The sequence below is a fragment of the Argentina silus genome (genome assembly GCF_951799395.1).
Source record: "Argentina silus genome assembly, chromosome: 16".
Classification (NCBI taxonomy): Eukaryota; Metazoa; Chordata; class Actinopteri; order Argentiniformes; family Argentinidae; genus Argentina; species Argentina silus.
Window position 1 is genome coordinate 2,290,570 of NC_139670.1, and position 16,640 is coordinate 2,307,209.

The 16,640-nt window shown below is 46.1% G+C and overlaps 1 protein-coding gene across 2 annotated transcripts in view; it reads right to left on the bottom strand.

Moving 5' to 3' along the window:
- LOC310816851 (disks large homolog 5-like) overlaps positions 1-13,433 on the bottom strand; it is a 36,804-nt gene extending 23,371 nt beyond the window's left edge. For both annotated transcript variants that reach the window (XM_083687170.1, XM_083687169.1), the window contains exons 1-5: positions 12,781-13,433; positions 7,296-7,364; positions 5,215-5,374; positions 3,874-4,017; positions 2,138-2,321 (exon numbers count right to left, since the gene is read on the bottom strand). In XM_083687170.1, the coding sequence (XP_083543296.1) occupies positions 2,138-2,321; positions 3,874-4,017; positions 5,215-5,374; positions 7,296-7,364; positions 12,781-13,081 (858 nt within the window). In that variant the 5' untranslated portion in view covers positions 13,082-13,433. The remainder of the gene's footprint in view (positions 1-2,137; positions 2,322-3,873; positions 4,018-5,214; positions 5,375-7,295; positions 7,365-12,780) is intronic.
- Positions 13,434-16,640: the final 3,207 nt, after the last annotated feature.

Consider the following 16,640-nt stretch of genomic DNA (forward strand, 5'->3'; position numbering starts at 1 on the left):
AGTAGAATTAGTAGTAGTATTAGTAGTAGTAGTATTAGTAGTAGTAGTAGTAGTAGTATTAGTAGTAGTAGTATTAGTAGTAGTAGTAGTGTAGTAGTAGTAGTAGTAGTAGTAGTAGTAGTAGTAGTAGTCGTAGAATTAGTAGTAGCAGAAGTAGTAGTAGTAGTAGTATTAGTAGTAGAATTAGTAGTAGCAGTAGAATTAGTAGTCGTAGAAATAGTAGTAGAATTAGTAATATAATTAGTATAAGATTTTCCAAAGTGATTCATGTTATTACTGTTGATTCTCATTCATAACATAAGTGGCCTGGTTTAAAAACTGATTGCAGTGCATGAGAACGACAGTGTATTGGTTTACAGTGGGCTGTATTTAACCTCTAACAAATCAATTTAATTCATTCATCCTTCCCGGGACCATGCAGCAGCAGCAGCAGCGCTGCAGGATCGGCAGGCTCAATCTCAGGATGACATGGCACCCCATGTGACTCCCTCCTTCATTCACTTTATATGATGTTTGCTCTCCTTCACAGGCGGCGGACGGCGGACAAACACTTGCCATGCATGACACGTCCAGGGTGTCTCATCGAACCTGTCAGGAGCACAAAGCTCCTCTCCAGAGCCAGCTGGTGAATGACGGGGCACAGATTATGAGTCCCCGTCAAGCAGACCTGAGAGACTCCATACTCCATACTGTAGGAGACGGTGTGTCAGAAAAAACAAAAAAAAACTAAGACGCTTTCATGTTCAGAGACGCTCGACTGCAACTCTGTTTCTGAGCACTAGTGAGACGCGACAGATCAAAGGAAACTGGCGTTTCTAAATCCAACAGCGGAACGTTTCTCTAACGACTCTCACGACGTCAGGTCCTCTGTGGCTCAGCTGGCAGAGCACGGCACTAACGACGTTTAGGTTGTGGGTTTGATTCCCATATATACTATAAATGTATGCACTCACTGCAATGTAAGTCGCTTTGGATAAAAGCGTCAGCTAAATGGCAGATGTTATTCTAAGGTATTTAGCAGCAGAGGTCAGGGTCTCGAAGCTGAATTGAGGAACCGAGTTTCTCTGTGAAACCAGGCAGAGGCGGTCATTTCCAACATCTGACCTTCTCTGGATAACTATTTATTTGTGGCGTTACTATTTATTTTGACTACTTTCTTTTCCAGCGGCTAAACTAAAGGAACGGATCGGAAACCCGGCGGCAGGCTTCTCAACCAGATAAAGCCACCCGCTGCTCGGCGCTTTCCGCACGTAAGGCCGCGTCGCGTATCGGCTCACGAAAATCCCTCGACATAACTCACAAAGGCAGGCTAATTTGAATTGACACCATCAGGCTAATTTGAATGTTTTTAATTTGAAATTTGAATGCGGCTCGACAGTAGTTTAGCTCGTAAATGGCATGAGCTCATCACACAGACGAGAGGCAGGCGTGTTATCAGACGGCGGAGGAGCCATTCCCCATGATCGTGTTAGTGTGTGTGACAGGCTCCTAACGACCCGGCTCAACCGTAATGAGGCTAGAAACAACGTAGGCACCAGCGGATGACAGAAAACACAAATGTTACCGGTTTGCTCGTTTGTCTTATTTGAAAGGGTTTCTGATAACTCTGACAATGTTGAAATGAGCCTGTCTGACCCCCATCGGTATTAATGATAGTGTGTTCTCTGGAACTAATGGGCAATGTAGAAATGTGTCTGAAATGTCAGAATCCAACGGGGGCGTTTGAATCTCATTAGGGGTCAGAGACGGAATAGAACTGTTAAGCAGAAACAATGTCGCTAAAGGACTGACACGACGGAGGAGAAATTCCTCACCATAGGAAGTGGTTTTAAAGCCTCAAACCAAATACTTTGCTGCTCACCGCATTAAGAAACCAGTACTGCGTAATCCCTGCAGTGACCTAAAGACCCAGTAACTCCAGTGAGCAGAGTATGTGTGTGTGTGTCTGTTTGTGTGTGTGTGTGTGTGTGTGTGTGTGTGCATGTCTGTGTGTCTGAGCCTCTGTGTGTGCGTTCATGCATGCATGTGTGTATGTGCCTGCACGTCTGTGTGTGTAAGTACGAGTGAGTGTACGTGCATGCCTGTGTGTGCATGCCTGTGTGTGCATGCCTGCGTGTGCGTGTTCACCAGCCTCTACCTGCTGGTGCAGCAGCCTCATGTCGGCCACGTCTCTCTGGTCGTCGTCATGCAGCCTCCGCAGCTCCTCGCAGGTCTGCTTCAGGTGGTTGTGTTCCCTCACCAGCTGCACGTTGTCCTGCCTCACCGCCTCCAGCTCCTCCTTCAGCTGGGCCTGCTCGCTGGCCACCCGGCTGTGGAGGGTGCTGCGGGAACCGCACACGCACGCACACACACACACACACACACACACACACACACACACACGTTTGCTTTTGTTATTGGATTAGTTTCATTGACTGTACTGCACACCTTTTGCTGACGGAAAACAAAAACAGAGAAAAAGAAGACAAACGATGTTGTGATAAGTGAATACATACACGCACGCACGCACACACACAGACAAGCACACACACACACAGACACACAATTTATATATATATATATAGATAACACGTGTGCTGGGAGAGACATTATGCAAATACTGCACAGGCTGATGGATGAGCTGTACTACCCGTTACTACGGTTATTGTTTCTATGCAACAGTGTAGCTGCAGTAAGCACATCCACACCAGGCTCCAAACTCAGCATTCAAGGTCTCCATCGTAAAAAATAATCTCTTTGGTAAATGATTAAAACGTTCTCAATGGAAAAGGTCTACTACCAGTGCACAGAGGTCCACTACCAGAGCACAGAGGTCCACTACCAGTGCACAGAGGTCCACTACCAGTGCACAGAGGTCCACTACCAGTGCACAGAGGTCCACTACCAGAGCACAGAGGTCCACTACCAGTGCACAGAGGTCCACTACCAGTGCACAGAGGTCCACTACCAGAGCACAGAGGTCCACTACCAGAGCACAGAGGTCCACTACCAGAGCACAGAGGTCCACTACCAGTGCACAGGTCCGGCAGTCTAGACACAATTGTTTTTAGTTCCAAAAACCGGGCAGGTTGTGGAGCAGACAGTAGTCAATAAGGCTGGTCCCATGAACACAAACACAGTGATGGAGATGGAGAGAGGCTTAAAACACAGGGAATAATCCTTCATCTGTCTGTTTGCATTGCAGCCAGCTGTTGGTTCCTTACACAATGGAGACAGTATGCCAGCATTAAACCAGACAACCGGGCCGGGCCGGGCCTGGCCTGCCGCGCCCGGGGACCAACCTGCACCGGCTTACTCAGCAGACCAACACATGCTCCATGTGACGTATTATCCAGAGAGCCAGATGTCTGCCTGGCCTTCCTGTGCTCAGAGCCTGATTACGGAGTGTCCAAGCTGGGTTACAGTCATGGCATAACCACCCCCCCCCACACACACACCACCACGATCCGCCTGGGGACATTGCTTCTCGTTGTGTAACTCTGTGGCCAACCTCTGCTTTAACTGAAGTATGAAAAGAGACGAGCGGTCACCAATTCCCGGGGTCTTAACGGACCACAAGCGGCGGCTCACTTCGGAATTTAGATTTTTCGAGAAAAAAGAAAAAAACCCAGTTAGTTAAAGTAAAAGGGTTGCCGTGGCTTAACCAAGCAGCTTTTGATACAGTACAAAAGGGTTGGCCCCTCTCACCCCCGGGAAAAAATCTCCTCACCGCAATCTGCTCCACACATCTCCTGAGAGAGACGTAATACAGGGGAAAACCCCCCCCGGCTGATTGTGTGAGCACGCAATCGTAAAAAGCACTGAGCGCTGAAAGAGTGAAATATTGATGGGGCCCAGCCTGGCTCCCTCCTCTAACCACCCTCATCTACTCACTGGTGGAAGTCTGCCTTCTTCACGGCCTCCTCACATCTCTTCAGAGTGGTGCTGTGTTGGTTCTGGAGGGACTGCAGGTCCGCCATGGCCTTCATACACTGCAGCTTCAGACGCTCGTAGTCGTAACCTGCTTTGGTGTTGGGCCTGTTTCACACGAGAGATAGAGAGAGAGAGAGAGAGAGAGAGATGGGGGGGAGAGGGAGAGGGAGAGGGAGACAGAGATGGGGGGAGAGAGAGAGAGGGAGACAGAGGGAGAGAGAGAAAAAAAGAGAGTGATGCATCAACATTTAGACGCCACCAGGGAGGAAGGAGAGCAGGGCATGACTACAAAAAAAAACAGCAACGTGCGCGCCTGCCTCGGGGCGAGGTTGGGGAGGGGAGCATCATTAAAACTGCATGTCAGCCTCTTGTTTTACAGAGCTGCTCAGCTACATGACGAAAGGTGGACGCAATTTTGCTTTGACATGGAGTTTTCGTTGGCTGCTGGGGGCCAGGTTTGACACGCCGCTGGGGGCCAGGTTTGACACGGTGTCGCGACGATGTACGTGTCACCTCACAGAGGGTCTGAGACACGTCCAGAGATCCGTGACAAAAGGTCCACCTGACAGAAACATCCCATCAGTGATACCTGCCTATTCTGCAGGTAGACACAGTGATACCTGCCTATTCTGCAGGTAGACACAGTGATACCTGCCTATTCTGCAGGTAGACACAGTGCGCCTACAGGGAGTCCCTGCTCTTCTTCGTCAACTCCTCCACTTTAACCACGGATGCACAAACGTGCGTTTGTAGCGAGATGAGGAGTGACTTTATGAATGGACTAATTTGTTTCTGTATCTGACGGGTACTACCGAAGACATTCTCGTTTCTAAATCAAACAAAACGCGGTGCGACGCAGGGCCTGGGGTGGTCCAGTGGCCCAGCCCCACGGCCTACAGTGAGGATATGCAGTATGCCGTATGTATGTCGGCATGGGTACGAATCCGGCCCGTGCCCTGCTGACATACCCTCTGCTCCTTCCTCTCCTGTCCTTCTCTACCGTGTCTATCCAATAAATACTGGAAGAAAGAAAATACAAGAGTGGGACCACCACACTCCAAAACATAACCGTTAAAACCGTGCATACCATATCATACCATATCATACCATATCATACCATATCATCGCACGGTCCCTGGTTCGATTCCGGCCATCGACATATCCTGCATGTCATCCCTCCTCTCTCTCACCCACCCTTCCTGTCAATCTCTACTATCTCTATCCCAATAAAGCAGAAATGCCCTAAAAATATATATATTAAAAAAAAAAATGAAATCAGTGCGACACACAGCAGTACCGTACCTGCAGTCGTCGAAGGTGGTCCCGGGGGAGGAGAGGGCCAGGCGTTTGCGGAGTTCATCCCGTTCCCGGGTCACCTGCCTCAGCTGGAACAAGACGGTCTCCATCTTCTCGCTCATCTGGCGGTTCTCCATGAGGACGGGAGGCGGGGAGGAGGCTGTACCTGCGGGAGTCAGCACATCACTGATGGCTACAGCTCCTCAACGTGGTCGACTCCAACCACCGTTAACCTCTTAAGCTCCAGGGGCCCATAATTGGGCCCGAATTCTGCTTTAATTTCATTATTAATCGTTTACTTTATCTCCTTGTCATGTGTGGTGTGTTAGTCTGAACTATGATCTGAGCATATCCACACAAAACGTCACGGTGTTCCCTATCCAATGGCATCCTGCTTTTGCATCTGATCGTCATATTTATAATGTTAGAAGCAGTTTCGTTTAGGGACTGTTTTTTAGGCGGATATGAGTCCAATAGGGCATGGCGTTTAAGAGGTTAATCATTTAGTGCCGAGGGTGAATAAAGTCGCCCGAATTGGTCAGCATTCTAGAGAGCCAAGGGTGACTTTATTCACCGGAAAACGCATAAATTAAGATGCTTCATTTTGTAGCCAATCAAAGTATTGTTGCTAGGTAAACACCACATAGAACACTTGGCACTCTCGGTGGTGTGTGTTCCGGAACTCTTTGGCAGTTGTTGAGTTTTAAAGTAGTATTCAGAAAGGACGACTATGTTTACAGTGTGTGTCTGACCTTCTTCTGACATATTCACAACTAGCGTGCGATAGGAGACATTGTTGGATAGATGATTCACTTACTTAAACAAATGTATTTGGATAAAGGCGTCTGCTAAATGCCGTAAATGTACAAAATGTAAAACATTGTAACAGGTCGCTGTGAATGTCATCATATGATAATTAGTAGGAGAAATCACATCACTCTCTGAAAAACCCAAAAGGAAGTGCGCCTGTTTTGGAGTGTGTGTGTGTGTGTGTGTGTATCATATAATGTTTTTATCTTTTTTTCTAGGTGTAATCAGTGAACCACTGCTATGCCCATGTTATAACTGCTATGCCCATGTTATAACCTTTTACTATTCATTAACGCTTCCTCATTTAATCCATCATCTCTATTTTCCACGTTCTGTAGTCGAAGAGGTCCAAAGGAAATGACTCCCTATGATGTCATTGGGGATAAAACTTTTTGTTTTTTTGGGGGAATAAATTATAAATAAACTCAATTATTTTCAGAAACTATAATGAGTTTCCAGCCAGCGGGAGTGTGTTTGCGGCTGTTGTTCTGAAAATCAATTAATTCGATATTTCTAATTAATAGGGGTTAATTTCCTTAAGACCTTTAGTTTTTTCTTTTCGACTAGAGAAAAAAAAAAAAAAAAAAAAAAAACATATTTGCAGTTGTTGCATATATGGACACTGGTATGGTGCTGGAGACACACGACGTGATGTAAACATTAAACAAATAACTAAATGGTGAAGTGTCCCTTTAAACAGCCTTTGTTGCAGTGTTTATATGAGTAATGCTGGATAAGCAACGGTCCTCTTTCTGGCCACGCTGACGAGGACTCACTACTGTGTGGACAACAACAGAGTCCAAGTCCCACCGTAGTCGCCCTGCTCAGCCCCCCCCCACCGTAGTCGCCCTGCTCAGCCCTGGAATTCTCCCCCCCCCCCCACCTCCCCGAGAACGGCTAAATAAAACCATTCCGGGGGGGTGGGGGGGTTTGTGTGGTAAATAAAACCATTCTGGGGGGGGGGTTGCTGTGGTAAATAAAACCATTCTGGGGGAGGGGGGGGGGGGTTTGTGTGGTAAATAAAACCATTCTGGGGGGGGGGTTGCTGTGGTAAATCCTTTCACATCTGTCTAAGCACATGCATGTGCTAAGAGTCTCAAACAGGGGGGGGGGGGTGGGGGGGGGGCATAAATAACAGTCATGCCGGTCAGTTCTTTGGCATGTGTTCATAACAACACAACCCCCCCCCACCCCCACACACATCATGTTTACATTAAAAACCGTTCCTGAAAAGCACTTGATTGTGAGGAATTAAACACAGTGAGCTCCAGACTCACCGACACTGCTGAGGGAGCTGCTGCTTTCAGAGTCAGACGGCATGGCAGACAACACGCTGTAGGTGGACCCTGGAAGACGACAAAACATCCAGGTCAATCTATTTATACCAGCGGCATCCCGGGATCAGATTAATACCTGTAGTATCCCGGGATCAGATTAATACCTGTAGTACCACTCAGCATTGCTACAGTATATCAATGGTATGCATCACTCAGTGACTACGCACAGACGTGAAGAGGTTCCAAGGTTTTTACGGTTTGGCGCTTTAGTTAGGGGCATTGTTATGATGCATTGTAAGACGTGTTGGAAGCATGAATGACTGCATTCTAATGTCTGACGTCATAATGACGCCGGTATGAGTCAAGCATGGCATCGGTTAACGCTTTCTGGATTTATTTTCTCCGTGGACCAGTGAGAGGAGGTTAAAACAAGGCAGGACTCTCCTGGCAGAAGAGGCTGAGAGTGTGGCTAATTATCACAGGGGGACAGTGAGGCTAGCAGGCAGGCAGGCAGGCAGGCAGGCAGGCAGGCAGCCTAAACAGAGTCTGCTGAATAGGGCCCCAAAGAGGCTCTGGGCTGTCCCTTTCATCTCCTCAGCCACACCGCACCACACAACAGAACAGAGCAGGCCTCTCGCTCTAAAGTAAAGCTGCTCCACCATAAGGACTTTACTTTTCCCTCTGGTGATTCATACAGTAAAACCTCCTGAAACTCTTCAAATTAGCTTTATCAACCCGGAGGACAAAAACAGACGTCTTTCAAAACGGTATTATGACAAATGGTGAGGGGGTGGGGGGGGGGGGGGGGGGGTTGGGGGACATTAATGAACACTGTGTTCTGTGTTCTTGCTACTTAGAATGAGTTCACCTCCTTTCACCCTTTTTGAAATCAAAAGAAATATAGTGAACCCTCATCCAATGGTGAAAGGTTTCTGTAACACGGCTGATGTTTTTTAAACTTTAGTAAACCTCTGTTCCAGCAGGAACGAAGAAGAAGATTAAGTGAGTGAGAAAATAGTTGTGAAAAATCCATCCCCTTCATACTTGGAGTCTTGAATTCTGCGGTGAGAATCCCAACATCGATTGCAACATGGGAGAGGGCTCGTATAACCCCGTTAAAGCCACAAACATCCATAACCCCCCCTGCCCCGACCACAAAGCCTCTACACATTCATTAACTTCTGCTTGGCTCCGGGATGAACAGCTGATGGAGCAGTTCTGTCAGCGACTCCTGCCCCTGATGTAAGGACCACTACTCAAGGAAAAGAAGGGAGAGCGTGACAAACGATTCTATTTACCCACATCTCACTGCACTAAATCAATCCCTCCCTGGCAAGGTTCCCCGCTCACTAAAGGAGACGGAGGTTTGATTAAAACTGGAGGGAACCCAGCCCTTCCTTATATGGCTTGCTCAACCCCTTGTCTCATTTCCCAGCGTTGCTGCTGCTGCTGCTGCCTAGACTATACTAGGACTGAAAGAAAGGGAAAAAAAAAGAGTGATGTGCCTCAGGAACAGTGGCATCCCATGGATCAAGCAGTCTTTGTTCTCCCTGGCTTAGGTTTCCCATGCGTCTGTTTGGGCAGGGAGAGAGTGTCACAATGGGCAAAGGTCCACTGTGGGATTGCTCACTCTCACTTTCCTGCTTCTTGGAAGTCATGTGACCAGGAGGACTCACTCTGCTACTACTGCTACTGCTGCTACTACTACTAATGCTACTGCTACTACTGCTACTACTACTGCTACTACAACTACTACTACTACTGCTACTGCTATACTACATTACTACTACTACTACTACTATACTACTACTACTACAGCTAATACTACTACTACTACTGCTATACTACTACTGCTACTACTACTACTACTACTACTACTATTACTACTACTACTACTACTACTACTACTACTACAGCTACTACTACTACTACTGCTGCTATACTACTGCTGTGCAGTGGGCTCATTTGTATCTCATTGTGGGGCCGATTACTTTGCAACAGCCACATGTGTTTGTGTGTTCGTCCTGAACTGTGTGACGGAGCGATGAAACCTTCAGGTGAACAAAATGTGCGAATGGGATCGAATACGACATTGTTGTGAACTCCCGTCCCGTGACAGACTGCTGTATGCTGTGTCACTCTTGCAAAGCATCTCTTCTTCGTAGGAATGCAGTAATATATATTTTAAGTCACTGTGAGTGTAACACACTCTTGGGATATCTGAAGCAGGGATTCAGTCAGTACTCCTTAGATGTAGTTTCACAGAAACACATCTTGACGACATCTGCAGGGGGTTTGAATAAAACGAAACCCAGAATAAACTTGTTTGTAATGATTGTTTGTTTTTTAACTGAAACGATGCGGAAAAATGGTCCGGGGCAGATGAAAGACGACTGTGGGGAGGAGGAAGAGGAAGAAGTGTTTTCACTTTTCTTTTCCACCGAGCGCTTCCGAACACTGTTCTGAGGAATCATTGCAGGATTGGGAACACTCACACAAAACACTTCATTGAGCAAGGGGAAATGTGAGTCAGAATACAAGGAAGACAGACACAGCAGGAGAAAAGCACACACCTCTGTTAATACGCAGCAGGCATTCACAGTATCTCCTGAGACACAGGGCACCATCGGAACAGACAAAAGGTTGCATCTGCCAGCGCCTGGGGCTATGGTTATATAAGGATAGAATGTCTCTGTTTAGTAACAACAAAAGTATTAACTTCTAAAACCCACAAAACAAACAAAACCTCGTTCCAATTAAAGAGAATAAAGAAAGACTCACATTTCGCCAAAAACGATATGGACCTATTCTTCATTTCGATGCCATTCTCTCCCTCTCAAAAGTTTGACAGAAATATGCCATAACTTTAGTTTATTTCCATCTCCTGTGTTTGCCAAGCCATTCAAGTTACTGTACTGCAATCTGTGATGCAGTACAGTAATGGCAACAGCTCAAATGTGCTTGATGCAGAGTGCTTCTCCTCTGTTGTGATCATGGGGTATCTAGCTCACAGCCTCTGGGATAGTAGTTCACTTCAGCTCAGTCTATTGAGAGAAGAACTGGCTGCTGACAGTGCAGATCGGGGGCCTATAACAAGCCACTGTTGTCCCAGGACAGGCCTAGGCCCTGCTTTTGACTCCACACACACACAGCTTTTGACTCTCCACACACACACACACACACACACACACACAGTGGAGGAACCAGTCCACCCAGTGGAGTGAACAACCAGCTTGGCCCATTGTGACCTGTGAACTGGCAATTAACACACTGGTGTAGGATTACAGATCATCATTACAAATACACTCCAATGTGTCCAATTTAGACACAGAGTATGGGATACATTATAGACACTTAAACTGTCACACTGTTAAGACTCAGTGCATGATTTCATTAATTTCATCGAGTGACACATGCCTCTGATATTGTCAACATATGTTGGCACTAGAATGGCCCTAACCCTAACCCTAACCCTAACTTACAACACAAAATAGTGACAGCGTTGAATAAATTTGCACCATTAATTTATTTCCAAGACGTGTTGTATCATTCTGAATGTCATCAACAAACTGAAAATGCGGCACAGTGTTCTTGGCTGCGGGAAGAAACATGTAATGCAAATCGATCTTTTAAAATGCAAAAACACTTCGCAGGTGCCAAGGAGAGGCCTTGTTCCAAAGCTTAATAACACTCACTACACCTTGTAATTACAGTGTAACCTAGACACACAATCTGAATACTCTAAACTACAGACCTACGATACAAACCTGAAATAATACGCATTTTTATTTGTTTACATCTGTCCAAATGACGAGGTAATGTACCGTTAAATGTAGCAGTTAGCCGTATTATCTATTTGACAACAGAGAAAGGTGCTGTTATTGACACTTTGTGAGACAGGGACCATCCAGAATATTGAGCTAAACCAGTTTGACCTACATTGACTCAGTTGTTGAATGTATTTGCATCTTAAACATGACTGCTAGAATCTTCTCCCCAGCTTCAGGATTTAGCAGCGGTGGGGGAAAAAAGGGCCTAATTTCACGAGGTTCAAAGGATAGGGGTAGGGAAGAGACGCTTTGACAAACACAAAGGAGAAAATTACCCCCAAATTATTCTGGATGCGAGTCAGGGAGGGGTAAATAAATCCTAAAATAGATCTCCACTGGAGGCCGCGATATGTAACATCTTCCCCTCTCAACAACATTGCAGCTGTAATCTTAAAGACCGTTTTGTAAACAACAGCAACAAAACACAGCCTGATAAAAGTAATGCTGATAGTGCTGTAAAAATAAGTAGAGGAGGAAGAGGAGGAAGAGGAGGGTGAAATAAGAACCTGGGGATTTAGAGATGAGTCTAATAATGGCCGTTTATTATGCTATGACACCACTTTCCCCCTCATCCCCTCACCCCCTCTTCCATTTTTACCTTCATGTGGGTGAAATACAGCACTCATCTTAGTGTACGACTGTCAACTCGGTTCAGGATCATAACATGCTTTACCTTTTCGAGGCTTTTGTTGGCTCTGGTGTGTTCAAAACGTGCTATTTTTAAAAGGAAAGCCAGGAGAGAGGCTACTGCTCTGTTAGGCTGGCTGCTCTGTGACATTTCGCAGTCCAGGTCACAATGATATTGACATTTTCCAATGAGTCATGCTGGATTTCATTCAAACCAAAATCATAGTCAGAATGAACTCGACTGAATGAGTCGCCTTTGGGTGTCATCAACATCGTGTTATTAGACTGTCAGGACACCCGTCCTTCTTACCTTTGTTCCTGAATGCTGCCAGGCGACTAACTCCTTATAACTCAGCAAAAGCAAACTCTCATTCAACTGACATTGACACACCACTTAACACCACACATCATCGATTGTGTCTCTTGTGCAGTTGCCTAAAAGCATGGCTGGCCTCCCCTACTAGCCTATCACACCATTGATTGTTTCAGTCCTTTAATTCCATGAAACACTTTGACAAACAGCTCCCCCGCTGTGTGCTTTTAGTGGAAGGGGGCAAAAAAGAGCCACCTATGTGGGTTTTCTGCACATGTAAAAGGACATAAAGTCACATGATATAAGTCACACTGCTCCCTCCCTCCCTCCCTCTCTCTCTCTCTCTCTCTCTCTCTCTGCATCATAATAGAATTTTGCCCAGAGGAAAAGTCCTGTCCTTTCATGCTGTTATGACATGGTCAACATCACCATCAGTGGGAAACTGAATCACATGCAGAAAATAAAACATCACCAAAACAACATAACCTAATCTGAAGGTGGATCACCAGATGTTTCCAGATGTCAATAATTGACGCGAGGACCACACAAGAGCCAGACGGGGTCTGCCTTGTTTACATCAGCAAGTTAAAAATAACTTCAGATGGTCTTGATCATCTCAAAGATCAGATCCGACGGCTCTCTGGCGCTTGCTTCCGCCACCACATGCGAGTAGGGTCTAATTCAAGTTAAATTCATTGACACATATAATTCTCACCAGATGTATGATCCACTGGTCCAACGCCGTTTAATAGTAGGGCCGAATTCAGGTGGGGGTGCGTCTTTTCCAGGGCCGCGCAAAGGTCCTGGAAATGGTCTCTCTCTTTGCTGATCAGCATCTTCAACAGAAGGTCCACTTTCTCCGAGTTGGACGAACAGTTATGACCCAGTTCATAACGTTCCGATTGACTAAGAGTACCCGATTTACCCAACACTTCTACGACCCTGTCGGCATCTGTAATTGACTCCAGTAAGTTCTGGTAGCATTTATCCAACAACTCTTTGTGTTTCGACTCCATCTCTGCTCGCTTCGCACAACACCCTCGTATCAGCTGACCGCTTCAAGATCTCGATCCAGTTCAGCCCCTAACTTCTTTCGGATGGTCACTCGGTAGAGTTGAGTACGACCGCGAACGGAGAGCATAGCCAAGTTGAGTCGCTTTTCATCCCAAATGGAAAGAGGCACAAGTAGCCATATTTGTTGCCCAAGGCTGTTGACTGCACTGAGAAAAAGCAATACATTTTCCCAAAGCGCTAAAAAGGGTCCAACAATCCGTCGTTTGCGGAACTATTTAGGTCTGAAGGCGGTCCTCTCTGCTTTCGCCCTTTAAATGCGCTCCTTCAATGTCGAGTTGTTCCAACATGCTGAAAAGTAGTACAACTCTTCAGGAGCCTTTCCCCAGAACTGCAAACTCCGCCATGTCTCGGTGGCTCAGCAGCTGTAGTCCGCTGGCTGCCAATCATCTTTTCGTGCCATGGCCATGTAAGGTAAAAGTGGGCGGGGCGTTTCCCAGACGCACCTGGATTGAAACTTTATATTCCGAAAATGATGATGACAAATATGATACATCAGAGAAAGTGGATGAGCCATACGGTGATACATGGACTCCTACAATGATGTCAATATCTGATTAACCCCATACGATTCAATGATATCTACCGCTGTGTACCGCCTTGTAGTGAAATGTTTTCAGAAATGTTTCATATTATTATGAGGCATAGGCGTACAATACAGTGAAATGTTGCGTTTTTCAAAATAGTTTTTTTTTTTTTTTTTTCATGATAGTCAACCTAATGTTTTCTTTGGACGCTGCCCTTTGACACATCTGCACTATCTATAGCCTAAACTGTCTTCTGCTCTCTATAATCCCAGAGAAGGAGGGTTCTCACTGCAGGCACCAGCCACATCTGTCCTGCAAGACGTTCTTAAGAAAGCCGCAAGATTGACACAAATCTAATAAACTGGCTCCTCCTAAAGGACATACACATACAGAGCATGCAGTGGACTTCAGTATAAAACATGGTATGTGTACTGGATGAATAACAGACTACTTTGTGATTTGTCACAATGCTCAACAAGAAAAGGTTAAATACGATTGTAGTCGTGTGTATTCCGTAATGTGGGCTGGAATGGCGACGGGTAAACTGTGCATTGGTGAGGACTGACGAGACTGTAAGCTTATTTCTGCACACACTGTACCCATACAGCAGGCCTACATTGTCCAGCTCGACTTTTAAACAGCTTTAATTCAACTGATTATATAACCACCCAGCCATTTCATCTTCCAACAGTGGAAAATCCATATGGAGTTGAGGCTCTTACTGAGAAAAAATAAAAAAATAAATAAAAATGATTCGATTGTGGTGAAATTGGTTTCCTCAAAAGTTGTTCAAATATTACTTCCCTCCCCACACCACCACACATACACACACGCGCGTTTATTCGTGCGCACACATACATGCGCGCGCGCACACACACGCACACACACATTACAGTAATTGAAATGATATAGATGTAACATTTTATTTTCCTGTATTTCATCAAATCTATAATCATAAAGACATGCGTCACACAAGCCTTGATGATTAGATGAGCAAGCTTAAAGAGATGTTCCACTACCTAGTGATGATCTGGTATCTCTTTATGTATTATTCAACTAATCCTTTGTTTCTAATTTGCTTATATGCATCCATGAAGGTCAAAGGAGAATTACATTTCACCCATGGCAACCAAATGTCAGTTCACCCATGGCAACCAAATGTCACTTGGACATCTGGTTCTGTATCAGCTGGCTGGAGACAATCCACTCTAATCTACAACTATGACCACATTTCACAGACTACACGTTATTGACATTACACGACACTATAATGTCAGATGGGTTTGATTGAATTCCCAACCTGGGAAGAGCCAATACACTATATATGTCAGTAGTCAGGTGATTTAGCTAGCTCACTTCCTCATAAAAGCAGGGCCTGAACGTTCCTTCAATCCCCGACCCTTCCCCAAGGCGGGGACAGGGTGAGAGACAAGCAGGCCCCATGTGGATAATTGTCATCCATTAACTGGAGGAGAAACGCCCCCTGGGGTAAGAGGAAGCATACAGGTTGTGCGTGTGTGTGTGTGTGTGTGTGTGTGTGTGTGAGATCTGGTGTGTGATCTGTGTCTGTGTGTGTGTGTGTGTGTGTGTCTGACCTTGACGGCTAATGTCTGCAACAAGTTGTGATGACGCATGAAGATGCTATTGATCGACACGACTCCACACGTGCGTGATAGACAGCCAGCTGGGACTAGCTACTGTACAGCGTGGTAACCCCTGCACGGCCGAGCGCAGCAGAGGGCAGGGCACGACCACCACTGAGGCCCACAACATCCTGCACGGCCGAGCGCAGCAGAGGGCAGGGCACGACCACCACTGAGGCCCACAACACCCTGCACGGCCCAGCGCAGCAGAGGGCAGGGCACGACCACCACTGAGGCCCACAACATCCTGCACGGATCACATCAATGTGTTAATAATTAAGAAGGACTTCTGTCCACAAATGTAATAAGGAAGTGGTCTGTTTTTCTTTACTCAGAAATAAACCATGCATGCCAGAGGCCTGATTGACCAATATGAGAGGGGAGGCTGGTGGAGGTAGAAATCGGAGGACGGGGCTCATTGTAATGTATGGAATGGAATCATGGAATGGTATCAAACACACGTGACAGAATAGGGGAGGCTGGTGGAGGGAGAAATCGGAGGACGGGGCTCATTGTAATGCATGGAATGGAATTAGGAATGGTATTACGATGAGGCCCGTCCTCCGATTTCTACCTCCACCGGCCTCCCCTGCTCTATATGTGATGAAGGAATCAAAGGATGGAGCCACAGGGAGAACAGTGAACAGTCATTATTGGTGAGTAACAATAGAGAGCCTCGCGCACCATCAATATTTCAGTCAGCTCATCTTTGTGTGCAGTTGAGCTGTCATGTTCTGTAGTGGAGTATACTAGAAATGTAAATACGTGAGCGTGATCACAACACAGCTGCATGACAGCAACCACATCCATCACAGTCGCTCTCCGAAGCCCAACTCCACACAGAGCACCAACAACAGAGGGAAGTCTTTGGGATACTGCCGGTGAATAAATTTGTCTGCTCCATGGAAAACTATTTTTAGCAGGCAGCAAAAGCTCCCTCTGCTGCGCCTGCACTCTGCTGCTGTGTCGGTGTGCCAATGAACTGGAAAGGAAACTTTAACATTTCCCCCCTTTCTCAGATAAGGGAGAAAGGCACGCTGCAGAGAGGAGACGCTTATATAAGCCATATTATTTCCCCCTTGTGACAGCAGGTGAGGCTTATGCCTCTAAAGAGAATCTGTCAGGTTGACTTGCTGCTGACTGCTTTAATAATCTAGGCCAGCGTGAAAATGAGACTGGGTTTGAAACTGACTGGGTTTCAAATATCCATTGTGTTCCATCTGTCAATAGAGGAATTACAGTTGATGTTAAAGGTTAAATGTAAGATACATAGCCGTTAATTCTTGAAGAATATACTGTGTATGCTTATAAATGCCTCATTAGCTTAGTTCAAC